This window comes from Botryllus schlosseri, chromosome 5 (genome assembly GCF_051294905.1).
Source record: "Botryllus schlosseri isolate E-star chromosome 5, Bs_hap1, whole genome shotgun sequence".
NCBI lineage: Eukaryota > Metazoa > Chordata > Ascidiacea > Stolidobranchia > Styelidae > Botryllus > Botryllus schlosseri.
In genome coordinates, this window is record NC_137240.1 from 18,227,359 (window position 1) to 18,244,423 (window position 17,065).

Here is a 17,065-nt window from a genome sequence, read left to right on the forward strand (position 1 = left end):
GGGAATCTCGGCAGACAGGTGCTGCGGGCCACATTATCATGTAAGACGGAAAACTGTCCGCGGGCCCGACAAAATCCCTTCGCGGGCCGGATCCGGCCCGCGGGCCGTATGTTGCCCGCCCGAGGTGTACGATGTACAGTACATTAATATAGGCTAATAAGGCAATCACATGATTGAAATATAGGGTTGAAATTAGCAATATGACGTCACGTGACGTCATGAGGTTCACGTTCGCGTTCACACGAACCTGAACCTTTCAGAGGTTCACACCATCCCTAATAAAAACGTGATTTCGTTCCACATGTCGATATGACGAGCACGAGCCGAGAAATTCCATCTCATCGTTGCTTTGAATTGGATGAGCAAATATTCGTTCTTTCGTGATCGGGCTGCGAAATTGGACAGTGTTATTGAGTATGCAATTATGCATGCCATTTGGAATTCAATACTGCGCATTATCGTCATTCACTCCAGTAAAGATTTTCGAGCGTAAATAGGGATGGCCGAGGAGTAGCTCAAAACCCCATGGTATTTTATGTTGGAGACAAATTACTGATTTGATACGCGATTTCCAATTTGTAATCATCTGTTTCGTAAACTTGTAAATGTGCAATGTGCATACTGCATAGTTTAATTCGTTATAGGCATGGCGCAATGTGCATTGAGCATGGTGCAGTGTTTAATTCGATTATTCGATTCAGGAAAATATTATATTCCGATAAACTTGTTCGACACCGGATGGACTGGTAACGAGTGCACCAATATCGAACGTCAAACCATTGGCCATTTGGTACAAAACGAATTTCTATTGATCACGTCGTTATATCCGCCCATATTGCTCTTACTGCAGTTACAGTTGAATAATAATCGCACATTTAAAGATTGAATTGAGCTGTATGGCTTAATGTTAACGAGTACAGTGCCAGTGTTAAAACGCCGCATCAGAATTTTAATGCTGTACACAGCAATGGCACAGAGTAAAGTGCGTTCCAGTGCAACTATGATGTTATGGACAATTAACAAGTATTCATTATGTCGTCACAAGCCGGCACGGCGGCACCTATGTCTTCGTTGCTGTATCCGATGATACTAACGGCGGACAGACTCTAGATCAGTGGTTCCCAACGTGGGCGATTTGGCGGTGTAGGGGGGCGAAAATAACGAAGGGGGCGATAGGGGGGCGAAAACGGATGAAGGGGGCGGTAGGGGGCGAAACCAACGAAGGGGGTGATAAGGGGGCGATGGCGCGTTAAAACAGCTATATTGGAGTTGGGACCGTAACTACCACACCCCAGACCATCCAAATGGGAGTGGGGGGCCCGAAAACGAAGGAAGCCCAAAATTATTTCATGAATTAACATGAATGATAGAGTATTTTTTTAGAAATTCCTGTGCGCGATTTCATAGTCTCATGTATCTTTATGTTGGGGGCCCCGTCACCCAACAAAACTACGCATGATTTATGGAAATAGGAGACTTCGGCGTCGGCCATTACTGCGCCACGACGCATCAAGATATATGAAGTTAGAGGCCATGTAACATGCGACTCCGAGAAGTGTGCCAGAACGATCAGCAGCGAGAAGACCTTGGCCGAAGAAGAATGCCCTTGTGCTGACCGAAAACTTCGATATATATACAAATATGTTTAATTGTCCATAGGCGCCTCAATGGCTGGCATCGAATGTTCCTGTCCTGGCGACCTTACCCTACAGGACAAATGCCATCCCGCAAGGAAAAAATTATTTGCCAGTAAAGAAATACCAATAGGGAACCATGTGCGTCTTTTAGTTTGGTACGTTTTGACGATTTCCATATTTTCTGACATTGCAGATATAGGATGTCACAAAATAGCATTATGTAAAGAAGTCAATATAACAACGATTCTGCCCGAAGATGTTTAATTCATATTTAGGGGTCCTACCTTTTCCAACATACCACATCGACCATATTGACCGATTCAAACATGAATTATATAAATTTGTCGCGCTTCGCGCGTTTAGACGAAATACGGTGACTCGCCAAACAGTACATGAAACAAGGTATAGCTGATATGTAGCGACAAATAGCCCACTGGCTGAGGGGGTCTAGGGTTTGGTTTATCACCCTATGGGGCCGAAGACCAGCGTTTTTTTTTTAGGGGGGGGGGCTGACGAAGTGCTGTTTTTCGGTTCCCAATATTTGGGGGGCGATGATCGGTGTGGAGCTTCAAAAGGGGGCTATGAGTCGAAAAAGGTTGGGAACCACTGCTCTAGATCACCATAGATAACTAACCAACAGGTAAATTAGTAATCTATATAGAGCATAGGAGGCCAACCTTTTCGGCTAAAGGGCCACATGAAATTGACGAACGAGTGCGTTGCCCACTAGCCGCACCAGGCGCGTAAAATTTTCCAAGTAAATATATTATAATTATTTGGGTATATTGCGGGTCGACTGTATACCGCCCGCTGGGATCAGTTTGCAAGGACAGGACTATTAGGCATCTGGACATCTCGATATCGAAGATTTCCGCTAATATACGACAATCATTTTGTGCCTACATTTCATCGTCGACAATCTTTCTGCGACCGTAAACGCGAAAATACTTTCTCTCGTAATTGCGAATATAGCTATAGACTCAATCGGCTAAGTCAGGCATTTTTTTCATTTTCAGGTGGGGTTAGGCTACAGAGAAAGAAATCGTGTGACAATTAAACATGCGAAGCATGAAGAAAAATTGTACTACTTTTTTAGTTTATTGTAATGTACGACGATTTACTAAAAATGTGACTGCTTGACCCTGGATCTGCCAATGCGTCGGTACTGATATTTTAGTCATCATCATCCCAAGTGTCGCGGCAATACTAAATATATTTTTGGTTGGCCTAGCAAGTTCACAATCTGAACAATTCAATTTCGATAAGATAACAGAATTTCGATAATATAATGGGAAATTTGCTCGCGGGCTACTTGAAACCTTCTCGCGGGCTACATATGGTCCGCAGGTCGCGGGTTGCCCAGCGCCCCTGATATAGACAGACACCTTCGATAGTTTTCAGAGTCGGAGCCGGAGCAGTGGTAATAATGCGACTCCGGAGCTGGAGCCGGAGCTAATGTATGATAGAACAAAGGATACACAATGCTCACAGAATCATAACTATGTTAGCTTCAAACACGCTTTTACTATGTGTAGATGAAATATAAATGCCCAATTCTACGCATACAGAGAACGAATCTACCTAAGACACTAGCGAATCGGTTTTGGTAAGCGCATCACTGAAATAATTGAAACTGGAGTGGCCGATCTGAAATCCCACTCGTGATCCGAATTATGTCAATATCGTTTAGGATTTCTGTGATCTTTAGCAGTTCATACCTTCCAAACTGTGTGGGCCTTAAGATCGGGCTGTCGCGCCAGAAATTTAACATAAAAAATAATATATGAAGTATATACCTTGGAACAGTGGTTATCGAACTTTTTAAGACACGCCCCCCAACTTATAATGGTGAAAGATTTCGCGCCCCCTTAACGTCATATCACAAAACGAAACTAGGTTGCTAGCAAACCTAACGGATAGTTTGATGGCATGGAAGGTGACGACTATGGATGAGAGATTTTAAAATGTGAAATTCAGACTAAATACAGAGCAACAATTATGAAATTGTTGGTAAATTGCGCGGAGCGCGAAAAATTTTTTCAAGTCAGCTCAGCTTCGCGGCCCACTTCTGATGCGTTCACGCTCTCCAGTTCAAGAACCACTGTCCTAGAATTATCATGGTGAAATAAACTAAGAAATACTTTAATCAAGTCCCTTCATTATTACGATTTTTAGTACGCATTTTATCAATATTTTAAAAAAAGTTTCTTTAGACTCTCGCGGGCCGCACAGAACGGTGTTGCGGGCCGCATGCGGCCCGCGGGCCGTAGTTTGCCCACCCCTGGCTTACACTGTTCTAACAATCACACAACAATGTACATAGAATATATATTTACTACGTGTTGATACTTCTTACGCAAGGACGAGCAAAGCTAATACTTCTGGCGTAATAATGAGCAGTGGCGTTTGAAAATCAACCGTTTGCGCTATCAATAACCTTGTATAACATCTCTTCCTTGTTCACGAATGTTCGGTAATGTCATATTCATTGTACAAATAAAAAGTAATCGTTCTTTCACAAAGAAATCGATTATATAGGTGAAGTAGTCGATTACGATTACGATTACTTTGGATTTTTTTCGAATGTAATCGATTGCGATTACGATTACTTGAAAATGCTGTAATCGTCGTAATCGATTACGATTACTAACCGCGATTACCCCATGTCTGATCAAGATACTATTCCATAATATATTAACTTCGAACCAACCTTGAATCAATGTATAATATGTCCATCATTGAAGCTACACTCTCGTACATTATGTACCAATACGTGGTGTCAATGCCAAATATTTCGAGAGCAGTGTTTTTTTAACCTTTACTAATCAGCAAGAGTAAGAAAGACACCGAAGCTAATCAGCAAGACTTCGCGGAACATTATAATTATCATTTATGACAAATCAGTGTTATACTTCCGCTATTCTATTCTTATACCAGTCGACAAATGCGAGGCTTCACCTCGAAAAGTGTCATCCTATTGTTCGGCCGAAACGGAAGAGCGTGAATATCAATTGCCTAATTACAAATGAGCTAATAAATATTGGTGATAGAATTGAAATTTCAGAAGGACGAGATTTCGATTTCGAACCCCGACCTTCTCTGCGTACGTCACTGCACACCACGTATCCCCACTAGCTCCACATCAGTCACAATTCGACTTACTGATCGGGAATAATTATCTCCAACCAATGATGGCAAAGGCTGGCATACAACAACATAACATATATATGAGTTGAGTGTGTGTCTTGACCTCCGGGGAACTCCTGGGATCGGCTTAACGAATCCCCAGTGTTCAACGAAACACCGTTACTAATGTACGAGCATATTGCAAATACTTATAATGTATACCTGTATACTGTTTAAAATCACAGTAAACGTACGACGCCTGATTCCCTCCGTAGTAGTTGCTTCTCATCAAATAGTAACCTGTTGTTGAAATCCCATGATCGTCCCTCAGCTGTGAGCAGTTTCTAGCACCTATTGATACAATACTATATTTCAGAAGTTAAATTACGGTTAACTATACATTTATTCCCGAAACGCTATGGAGAGTCGGTGCCTCAAAATTATTATCCATAGGTATGCTTTCGAAAAATGTGATTAATGAATAATGATATACGGAGTTCATTGCCTGTACCCATTGAAGTATCTGTTAACCGACAGGAAAAATGGTACAAAGTGACGCAATCTTTGAGAATGAGATGAGCCAAAGCAATGTGTTCGCATTTGGTAAGCGAAAGCTGATCAAAGTGATCATACTTCGCAGCCACGAAAATAAAACTTTACCAGGTTCATCCCTCTGAACGTTTTAAAAAATAATGAATTTTAGTAGAATTTTATCGTTTCAGATCAAACATATTCCAGGCTCAATTTCCTTGCTATTTCATGTTTGCAGCATAGCATCATAGTTTACGCTTTGCAGCAGAGGTATGGAACAATGCGGTCAGAATGACTCAAATATTAACGGTTTCTTCGACTTGAAGAAATTTCATTATTTTTCAATCACAATTGTACACAATGGATGGATATGTTTTGATTGGCGATGATGAGATATACTTTGCTTTGCTTGCTGTTATTACTGTGAAGCATTTGGAAATATTCTTACAAATTTATACATAGTTCCCTTATTATACTGTATTTTAGGAAATGACTTTTTGTTGAAGATTCGAGATATTGCTGTAATTCGGTAAGTTGAAGTTTCTTTGCCCAGTGGTCGGCAAACGCTGGTCCACAGACTGTAGACGGTGCGGGAAGTGTTCTTTAGCGCTACATCAAATTACTGATCTCTTCGTAAAAGCATCAAAACCTTAGTTGCCGTTTGCCTCGCTTTATTTACGTGAGATAGAAAGACGAAAACATGACACCAATTAGACGCGAAAGATAAATTGAGGTGTCATCGTGATCGTCAAATTCTATAATTGCTAGGGGGAGCGTCTTGCCACACTTTACAGCAGTCGTCAAATATATGGTGAGTAAATGATAAAATGGTCATATTATCCTGCACATTCCTATGAAAAAGTGGTATTTCTGACAAATGCGTCCCCGTTGTAGATGATCCCTTGAGACATCAATTTTCCTAAATGTTCATGTGCCAGATTATGACCATTCGAAGGTAATATTGAGTTTTTACTCGAGTCACAATCCGTAACTAGTCGTGACATCGACACCTACTCCCAGGATGATTAAGACTTGTACATTAAGTTTGAAGTTTTCGGAAAAAATTGACCAGACTCTACTTGTTCACAGAGGGAAAACCACCAATGTAAAATCGTTGTATGTGTGACCACTTAACGAGCATAATTTATACAAAAAATGCGTCATAATTGTATGTTCGTGTATTTGGATAAATATGTCAAAGCGATTACTGCAGCGCAATACTTCATTCGTCCATATTCCATGGTCTAAATAAGTGGTTCCCAGCCTTTTTGACTCATCGCCCCCTTATCAATCTCGACACAAATTTTCGTCCGCTATATTTACGGATCCGAAAAATAGGACATATAAAATAGGAATTTATTAACCTAACTCTGATTGCCAGATAATTTACTAAAAAAGGACCTTTTTCGAGGTGGTAAGTGCTCGGAAAACCGGTTTCCGTGTCTACTTGCCGTTGAGTTGACCTTTCCCCGTCATATTGAGAATAAGCCATCTTCACGTGCATTTTTGAAAGTGTTGTATCTCACTGGATGTTCTAACATTTTGTTTCCTATGGTCCCCCAGTCACCCCCTTTGGTATTTTGGCCCCCTTGTTTCTCAGAATCGCCAACGGGGGGCGATATCGCACAAGTTGGGAACCACTGATCAAAATCAGTGTTTCTTAACCTGGTTGCCAGCGCCCCCTACGGTCGATTTGGATTTGGAAGGGGGCAGAAACGCTCAGATGGCGATATGGAAGGCGATAGGCCCAGGGGGCAGTATGGGGGAGGGCGCTGAAGAAAAATGGAGTCGCAGTAGAGGATGCAGTAAGAACATATGATTATATAGATAACAACCAACAGTTCTATATATCCATGACTTCTCATAGCAAAATAACATTCGAATAAGTATGTCAAAACTCGAAATTTTTCGTTGCGCTAGGCGTGAAATATACACCGACATGGTTTGCATAATGTTTCTATGAAGGCAGTGGTTTATAAAAATTCATGTAAAATGAATTGCGCATACTTTTTGATCGCTAATTCTACGGTAATCACACTTCCGTCACGCTAGCTCGGGTAGTGTTACCATATTTCTGTGACCAAAATTCCGGACACTCTTTAGCACCCCTAGTTGATTTCAAAATGAGTTATGAGCCCACTGTATGTCAATACGACGTCACACTAGCGAAGCTTTGCTTATAGACCAGAGGTGGTCACGATTCAGTTCAGGAGTACGTGGCTGTGTGTTGTGTAACCGGGACCGAAACCGCATTTTTTCATCCCCCTCCCGTCCAAATGAACAATTACGGCATCTCAGTCGAATTTGGCCGTAAATTTGTCCAGAATTCTCAATAAAGAGGACATAATCTCAAATAAGAGGACGTATGGTAACCCTAATTAAGGTCCCCGTTTTGCCAATCTCAGAGGCGAATTCGAGATGTGTACACAGGGCACAAACCAGATGGTACGAGCTCGTACCCGATTTTGGTTATAACAACATTGATTTGATTCCGGAAACAGCACATACAATTATTACAGCGTTAATTAGTCGAGTGGTCCTCTGGCGCGATTCAAGCTATTTCCAATACTGAAGTCCCATGTCGACAAGACAGACCGGCCTTCGAACTCCTATCCCTTGTTTTTACTACCTTCTTAAAAGATGGGGGTACCAAACCATTTTCGAAAGGAGCGCTGCAGGAATATAGGTTAGGAACGACTGGTCTAAATCGTATTAATTCTGAACTTGCGCCATGAAAACATTCACACTACAAGCTTGTTGTTCACATCAGTATAAGTCTATACGACATCCTATTGTATAAATTAGGTGTTTACATTACACGGTCTATACTAAACCTCCTATGTTTAGGTGGTTTCAGTTACCTAATATGCTGACTATCTCCGATTTCAAGGAAACCAGGTTTACAGACGGTCCTCGCTCCCCTTCTTCTCCTTTCATTCCCTGCAATTGAAGACGCTGATGTTTACGAACTTTCACAAACATAAAGATTTGGACAACCTACAAGACATGCGTGACAGACATGGGGTGATTACTTTATGAATGTAATCGATTGCGATTACGATTACTTCGGAATCACGCGATTACGATTACGATTACGTTTACCGCAAAATCAGGAAGTAGTCGATTACGATTACGATTGCTTTGGAAAAGTAATCACGATTACTCACGATTACATTTGTTTTGCTTCTTAGGACTATAATCTTAAATGATACATTGGAAGACAATACAAGGATTGCGATGAAAAGGCTTAATGAGATATCAACTCTCTTCATACATCATGCGTCATTTGCTTATTACGTCATAATATACCAATTGCCCAACTTTATAGTGGATGATTTATCGCATCCAACGATTTGCATTATCGCCAGGTCTTTACCTGCCGCACCCCAAATTCCCTAATAGGGTGGGGAGCGTGCTCGAAGGGGACTCAAAAGTATTTCGTAAACCAACATAAATTATAGAGTATTTTCGAGAATTTAATTAATTCTTAAAAATGTTTTTCGAGCTTTGCGATTCAAATGTCTCTAGTACAGGGGTCACCAACGCGGACCAAATGAGTCGCCCGCGGTCGCTGTAGCAAATATCCAAATGAGAGATTTGAAAGTTGAAGCTGGTTTCATATGAGCAGCAGTTGAACATGGGTCGGCCGACCCCAGAGAAGATACGAGCGCAGTCGCTAGGGGCATTGCTTGTCTTCGCCCACGCGGCGGCTCAATGGGAATCTATAGTTAATATTCCCGAGTCTCGACGCGGAGATTGGCGCTTCGGCGCGCACTCCAGCAACGCAACTGAGCCCGGAGGAGCTGGTGTGAGTCCCGGCGAGTGAGCGTTTTTTTGTTCTTGGTAAGGGGCGGAAACCCGGCCCAGTGCTCTGATTGTCTTACTCTAAGTGGAGAAATCCAACGGAACACGGATAAACGGCGGGAGTAAGTGGCAACCCGTCGGTCGTCGCAATAATCAGTACACACTACAAAAGAAGTAGCTTTTTGTTTCAAAACGGTTGGTTACCCCTGCTCCAGTAGATAGCTGGGTTTGAAATGCATACCTCTTCCCCTCAAGAAAAAACATGCATTGGCTATTTTATGGGAACAGGCATTTCGGAGCCGGTCATTACCGCGCCACGATCCCACAACACACCAAAAGACATGCATGCAGTTTCGGCCAACACGCAACTCCACGGGATGTGATACCAAAGAAATACCTTGGCCGAAACTTACGGTATTCGTCCATTGTCAATAGCCGCGCTGGGTGGGCGTGACTAATAACTCCTGTCCTTCCAATCTGGGCCCACAATGCAAATGCCACCCGGCGCATCCACAAAGGAATAAAGCCATGACAATTTGTGTGTGCGTCTCACAAAAGATTTTCTTTTAGTCTGCTACGTTTGGGCGAGTACAATATCTTTTGATTATACAACAGACTGGAGGTCGCGAATTAACAATATACAATAAAGTAATTATAACAACATACGAGATGCTATGATTATGAATTACGTGCCCCAGCTCTACAGGTAAATCTGACACTCGGGGCTGAGAGAGGTTATAAATGAATAGTAATATAATGCAATTACCAATATTATTGATTAAATTCAGTTTTGAAAATTGACCAACGGTTGGACAGGGGGACGAATTGCTGTTTTGGCTGAATTGGTGATTCTAGCTACAACCCACGCTAACATGTCAGGCTATATAAGCGGATGGTTATGGCGGCAGGTCCAAATGCTAAGTAACGAACTGTGAAATAACGATTGACGCCCGTTTCAAGTATAGTTATATGAGAATAAGATATAGTGAACATAAAAATTCTGCCTTCAACTTAATACATATACTGCGAGCTGCTGTTACGAGTGTTACGAGCACGGCTCGGTTACGATATATATCAGCAGCTGTTTATTTGTAATGCTTCGTTGTGGAAACTGCAATGTTTTATTCGACGAGTACAAAATTCCGAATCTTCATCGGGTGCACGTGCGTACGTAGGCCACCTACTCGCCAAGCAGCAACGGTAAACTGCGTTTAACTAAGCACAACCGAACATCAATAGAAAAGTTACTATTTGAAACTATAGGCAGAGTGGTGATCAATATCCTGCTGCGAGGTAGGGGCTTCTGTAGTGTATTGATAACCTGATATACACCACGGGGGGTGTTCTTACAAGCACACTACAATGTCCATCGCATGTCTGTTTACTATGTGTGGATACTTCATACGCAATGACGAGCGGAGCTAATACTTCTGACGTAATAATGAGTCAGTGGCGTTTGAAAACAGACGTTTGTGCTTTCGCTAACGTGGTATATTATCTCATTCTTGTTCACGAATATTCAGTTTATGCCATAGTCCTTGTACAAACAAAAAGTAATCGTTCTTTCACAAAAAAATCGATTAGATATGGGAAGTAGTCGATTACGATTACGATTACTTCGGATTTTTTTCGAATGTAATCGATTGCGATTACGATTACTTCAAAATGCTGTAATCGTCGTAATCGATTACGATTACTAATCGCGATTACCCCATGTCTGATGCGTGACTGATATAGCCTATTTAGGTTTTTTTCAGGCATGGTTGGGACTATTCATGAGATACGATAATAAATGTTATCCGCTAATGAGAGTGACCGTTATACACTTGAGTTCGAGAACCATATCCACTTACTTTCTGACCTGCGATCCCAGGAGGCCCACCAGGTCCACGTTTGCCCGGAGGACCAGCATTTGCACCAGCTGACTCATCCACAGATTCATCGCTGCCGCTAAAGTGAAAATTCACGACATTGCACGAATTGTCATTCGCCCCTCTCACGGAACGCACGGTTTGAGCACATACAACGGCCAGTAGACTAAGAAGCCACAAAGCGCTTTTTATATACAACAGTTGCATCACGGATATATGAGTAGCACTAAATATGACAAAATTATTATTCAATTAGGCCTACAGCAGGGGTCGGAAACCATTACTGCCTGAAGAGCCATATTGGCCATATTTTTCCATTTTTACTCATAAAGAGCCGTACATGCCAATCAACTGTTACGCCTCAATGGGAAATTCATGTGCGCCACATTTTTTCTGTAAAAACTCGTATTAATCATGCTCGGTTCCTTATTTGAGCTTACGAAACTTGAGTTACGAGAACGTAGGCTTGTCGTGATGCTACTTTTAAATGCGAGAACCCGTGATCACGTGCGCAGTTGGAGTTAGCATGGTCACTGCAACAGTCCACTCCAAGCTGTGATACATCAGTGACGTCGGGTCAGGGAAGGCAAATGAGGCAGTACCTCCCCTATCGCAAAGATGAGTGAACGATAATTGTGAAACCTTCAATCACTATTGGTATTTTCTATCGATGTTCATGAATGACAAGATTTCAAACATTTTTCTTTCAAAATCACACAATTTGCATATTTATTGTACGGAAATAAAGCGCGAATCGAGAGGTAAGGCACAGACGAGCCTCACCATTGATAACGCAATTCCTCTTGAATAGCTTATAATTTAATAAAATTGACATTAATTGAATGTAACTGTAACGATTCTGAAAATCTAGATACTGATCGACTTCTCAATCCTCAAAGTATTCGGCGGTGACATTTTATCGCCGATACTACAGAGCTACAGATATTGCAAATTATCCCCCCATCATATTCAATTCACAGTAATCACTGAGCTTATTGACTCGATCTCATTGTCGTTCCATATTTGATAAAAAAGAGTATCTCATAGCCCGTGAATTTGACTCTGTTATCGTGCGGACAGGCATCATTCACCAAACAGCAGAATCGAACCCTATATACACTTGAGTTTGAAATACCAGAGATATAATATTGTGGTAAGGTTCAAGTTAATGTCCTTGCTCTATTGGTTACGTGTGCCTGCCCGCTGCATTGTATTGTCAGACGAGAGAAGGCGAGTTTATTTTGAGTTCGTTTGACGCTGGTATGTTATTTCAGTGGATTCGAGATTAGAGAGAGGCCAAATCGGCATTCGGCCGTCATAACACAGCTAAGTAAACTGGCAGACATTGCGCTACTGAAGCCTATAAATCTCCCTTGACATGTCTTCTGTTTTCCTCCTGTATTGAAGCATAATCTGCATTCATACAGCTTGCAAATATATGTGGGAGGCCGTCTCGAATAAAGCTTTGCGACACCCACACATATACACGCCATCTTGATATCTATGCCATATTGCCTAACCATCATACATTATATACTACTGATTGATCTTGTATATATAATATATACGTATAATACTGTTTTAACTTAACGTGTTAGCCTATCTGATTTGAGACAAGCATAGGCTACTACAGAGAGATTTACATTTTTCTAGTGTTTGCGGCTGTCATAAGCTATATAAACAATAAACAGCCATATAATTCCGTTCACTGTGGTTGACGTTAAACAATCATTTTCAGGTGAAATTTTTTTACCAAAATGCTGGTGGTTTTGAAAACAAAGCGATCCGATTAACAACTGACGGACAGAGTCGTTATATCGCGAAGAAAAGTCACCACCGAAACCAAAAAGCAATGCTTTGTGTAAATAATATGTTGCTTTACGGAAAATTTGTCATGTAGTCGTGTGAAAATCATTTCTCGCATGGTGCCTTTGTAGACCGTTATCGGTATCAAGCTAGATATGTATATGCAACGTAACTTGACAAGTACGATTCGGTAATGACGGATATCGTCTATAGCTCTCTACATTGGAGTTATGGTATTAATGTCGAGTCCGTTCATTGCGAAAGAGAATTCCTCAAGCCATTCTGTCTCCTGCGGGGCCTGGTTGGGTAGGCTACCCTGTCTTAACAAGCAAAGTATACGTCAACTAGGCCTACCATATTTCCTCTTTTGGGGGAGGGGGGATTTGTCCTCTTTTCTCAATAAAATGGAATGGTCCTCCGGGGACGCTCAGAAATGCTCAAATTTCCCCTTTCGCATTACTTGTACTTCTAACGAGACTTTTAAGCGAGACGTTGTATTAATTAAAAAAATACTGTAGCTATCACACATGCTGAATTGCCAGTTTAAACAGGCTTTCCAACAACTTGCCCAACCAGCCCGACCTTCTTGATTGCTATTGCAATCGACGGTCTCTTTAATATCTGCACCTTTCTACATGCAAGAATCTGTCTCAAATTTTTCTGTCTCAAGTTTTTTGTGACTGTTTTTTCAATTTCGCTATTCTTTCGATTTGTGACTTTTGTCTGCAACTACCGGGGAAATGTAAAACATCATCAAGCTCAAACGTAACAGTTCTACTTTCGTTTTACTGACCGAAAAAATGTCTTTTCTTTGGGTGCTGAAACTATGATTCCCTTGTGACATAGCTGGTTTTCACTATTTAAGGTGTTTTCTTCAGGGCGTCATGCTTTTAGTAGTAAGTTCCTTAATTCTTCCTAGAAAAGTCACTGGAATTTGTGATATCAAACAATTTCTGGAAAATTACCGCCATTGATCTAGCATGTCAAATATTCCATTTATTCATACTAGGTCCACCAACGGGGAAGGTAGTCGGTGTACCGTAACTACTGATATAACTATGACATCCATTGTATTTTTATCGTATACCAGTCACGGAATTCTAGTACAAGTATATACCTTACGCTCATGCTGCATCGTATTAACTAAATCTTGAGACCAATATGACATTGTAATATTAATATATCTTTTTATATCGAATTGTGATGCAAACCTTGGCATTTCTCACTCTCTGTCTCTCTCTCTCTCTATATATATATATATATAATATATATATATCATTCATGTACATCGGAATAGGCTAATGATCATGCTAATGTCTAACTCCTCAATAGTCTTGCTACTTCATTTAAATTCCGTCATCAAAGGTCGTTATGCTGCTGTTCGAAAACAACCTCACAATCGACGTGATGACGCTGCTCGATTCGATATAAATAACCTGTAACCTGCTGAATCTTGAAGGAGCGTGTTCTTTCTCTATTGTGATGAGGACGGTGCGTCACTGCGCGCTTTGCTTACAATGCAGACATAGTGTTCTGGTGCTTCATTCGGAGCAGTGTATTGCTATGTACGAGGCAGGATAAATCACTTTTCGAACAGGTGTCTGCTATCTCAGTACCATGTAATTGATTATAAACTGATTTAGAATTGTATGATTGGTAGCTGCTGCGTTTCAGGATGCTAAGGGGTTGTACTCCACGACGTTAAATGTGTACTGTTCATTCGGTGTTCGACTTGATGAAATTCCTTGACGCCTCTATTAACGCGCATTCTTATATCATAATCTCGCACGCTTCAATGCGTCCGTATCCGAATCTCTGCTGCCTGCTTACAGCACGGCTGGGAGTTAAATGCAATATATTCACAATAAAGTGGGCTATAAGGTGCCTGTGTATACGCCTCCTACAAATGGAAAATGTAGAGAACCGGATTTTTCAACTGACTTACATTAGGGCTACACTCACAATGACATCCACCATCCGAGCTTTTCACCAAAAATCCCGCAGCATTCAGAGTGTCTTGAAAAGCCCAGAATCTGGGTGATTGAAACAATGTCGACAGCAGCGACCCGAATATAGACGCGCGAAAGAAAGCACGAACGAATAAGAGTGCAAGTACGCAAGACTGACATGTCGACCACGCACCTCTCTAATACATTGAACATTTCAAAACGCATTGCTGTCTACGACAAGGCCTGAACACGAGATAATATATTGTATGTTCATATTCATAGTGATATTGATTGAACTAAAAGTGTCAAGGGCCACCTTGAATGTGGCATGCGACTTTTGATTACGGTGACGTCATAATTGGTAATACAACTTTTGATACGCTAAGCAATCAGCAATTGCAATCATAAATTCTCTACTTGCTGATGAATACCGCTAAATAGTGCGGCGAGATAGCCTATAGTGGTATAATCCACAGCTGCATCACCAACGGATTGCGGGTTCGAGTCCGACCGAGATCGACTCCAGACTTCCTATCACCTAAGTGATGAAGGTTTATCTAGGCTCCTCCTCGCCATCTCATCACTGTACTCGGTGTCTTATAAGAATCTAGAAGTTGGCCATGCTACAAGTTGGCAGTTGCGAAATAAAGATAAATAAAATTGACCAGTCGACAAACACCATGAATACCACAAACAACAACCCCTCTAACCAGTGTAATCCGAATTATTCTGATTCATTTCAATATGAACATATTATTCAATTGCATATTGTCATCAATAACTCAATTGACAATTCTCACCCATCTACAAAGGGGGCATTTCCGACTTGCCCACCCCTTATTGAGGGTGGAGCCCAATCCTTCTCCTCAACTAAGTACTGCTTAAATGCGAATCTCCACTCAACTACAAATCGATTGGTACTCAGCGTTGAGTGCGCGCCAATTCTCTCTGCTCAGTTAAGTATCGATTTCCTGACGTCGTTTTCCGAGATAGCGTTGCCAGATTTTTTTTCGCCTTCGACCGGACACGCGTGAACGATTTTGTCATGACAACACGACGCTGTCGTCCCTATTTCGTCACTGACCTACAAAGTAGACGCAGTTCTCACTGATTTATCTCAATGCAATGAATAGCCTCAGCTGATCTACACTCTTTGAAGATGACTCAATAGAAATATATAAATCCTTGAAGATACCCGGAACGTTCCTATGCCCCACAGAAGTATATTTACAAGACGCTACAAACCCATTCGAAATTTATGAACATAAGTTTCACAGCAGGCGATCACGTAAGTGCAGACCTGAAAGAACAAAAAATGCATCTATATCGTGAAAACAAATTGAAAAATTAACATATTTTCAGGATTTCTTTCCAATTCTCTTTGAACCATTCATTTTGCCCCTATACCATTTAACTTCCCGAAATATCCAGACCCACCCGACATTTTCTCCCTTAAATATTCAGTATTTCTTGTTTCCAGTAGCTTATTGCTGCTATCGTCTAAATTGGCTTGAAGGTATAGCGTCTCCATCCCAATACCGATATTACCATGTAGGAACTCGATCAGCTGATCAAGGTTCATGCTAGGGGTCTGTTCAAGATGCGTCGTCTATTTAATTGTGGAAAGAGCATGCGTGATATTAACAATAAGCGTTAAGTTATATTTTTCATCTGAACAAGTCACACACAATGTAGAATGCGATAAGACACAATGCGATGTAATGAACAGATATGAGGATATCGAACGACACACAGTTGCGATCGTTTTTTTTTATACTGAGATCCACCTCGGCGGCTCGGCCTAGAGTGCTCGATGTCACAGTTCTTTTCGATGTTGATCTTTTTGAAGCCACGGCCCTTTCTAGTTTTTTCCATTCCTTGTGAGTGCTTTCTTTCGTCGGGTCGTTTTCTGGGCTTTTTTGTCCCCGTAAGAACGGCGACGGCGGGGATGCTAGCGCATTGAAACTGCAGAAGTTACCATTCCGGTATACCGAGATGCCGTACGACAAGAAGTCGAAAGGGTACAGAAGATAATTACAAATACAATTACAAACACAACATCCGTCCAAGCGCCACTGATGTCATTCGCTCAGCAGAACCTTACATCACGAAATAGTGTACCTATTACGACAATACCGGTACTCCGGTATTGGCGGGTGTTGCCTGCAGTTAGCTGCTCGACCGTGAAAATTGACACTTAAGTCTGGTGGTGCGCTGATTTAGATTTGAGTGCCGATCTGGACGCATTTGAGTGTGAGTATACTTTTTGGCGTGAGTTGAGTAACGAAATCGTTGCTGAGTAGAGAATCGCCACTCAGCAGAGAAATTGGGCTCCACCCTT

The 17,065-nt window shown here is 41.5% G+C and overlaps 1 protein-coding gene across 8 annotated transcripts in view; it reads right to left on the reverse strand.

Annotated features, from left to right (window-relative positions):
- LOC145439306 (contactin-associated protein 1-like) overlaps nucleotides 1–11,204 on the reverse strand; it is a 108,529-nt gene extending 97,325 nt beyond the window's left edge. For 7 of the 8 annotated variants that reach the window (XM_080316810.1, XM_080316806.1, XM_080316808.1 and 4 more), the window contains exons 1-3: nucleotides 10,952–11,204; nucleotides 8,156–8,234; nucleotides 4,986–5,114 (exon numbers count right to left, since the gene is read on the reverse strand). In XM_080316810.1, coding sequence (XP_080172936.1) covers nucleotides 4,986–5,114; nucleotides 8,156–8,234; nucleotides 10,952–11,176 — 433 coding nt within the window. In that variant the 5' untranslated portion in view covers nucleotides 11,177–11,204. The remainder of the gene's footprint in view (nucleotides 1–4,985; nucleotides 5,115–8,155; nucleotides 8,235–10,951) is intronic. The other variant, XM_080316812.1, reaches the window with a different exon arrangement.
- Nucleotides 11,205–17,065: the final 5,861 nt, after the last annotated feature.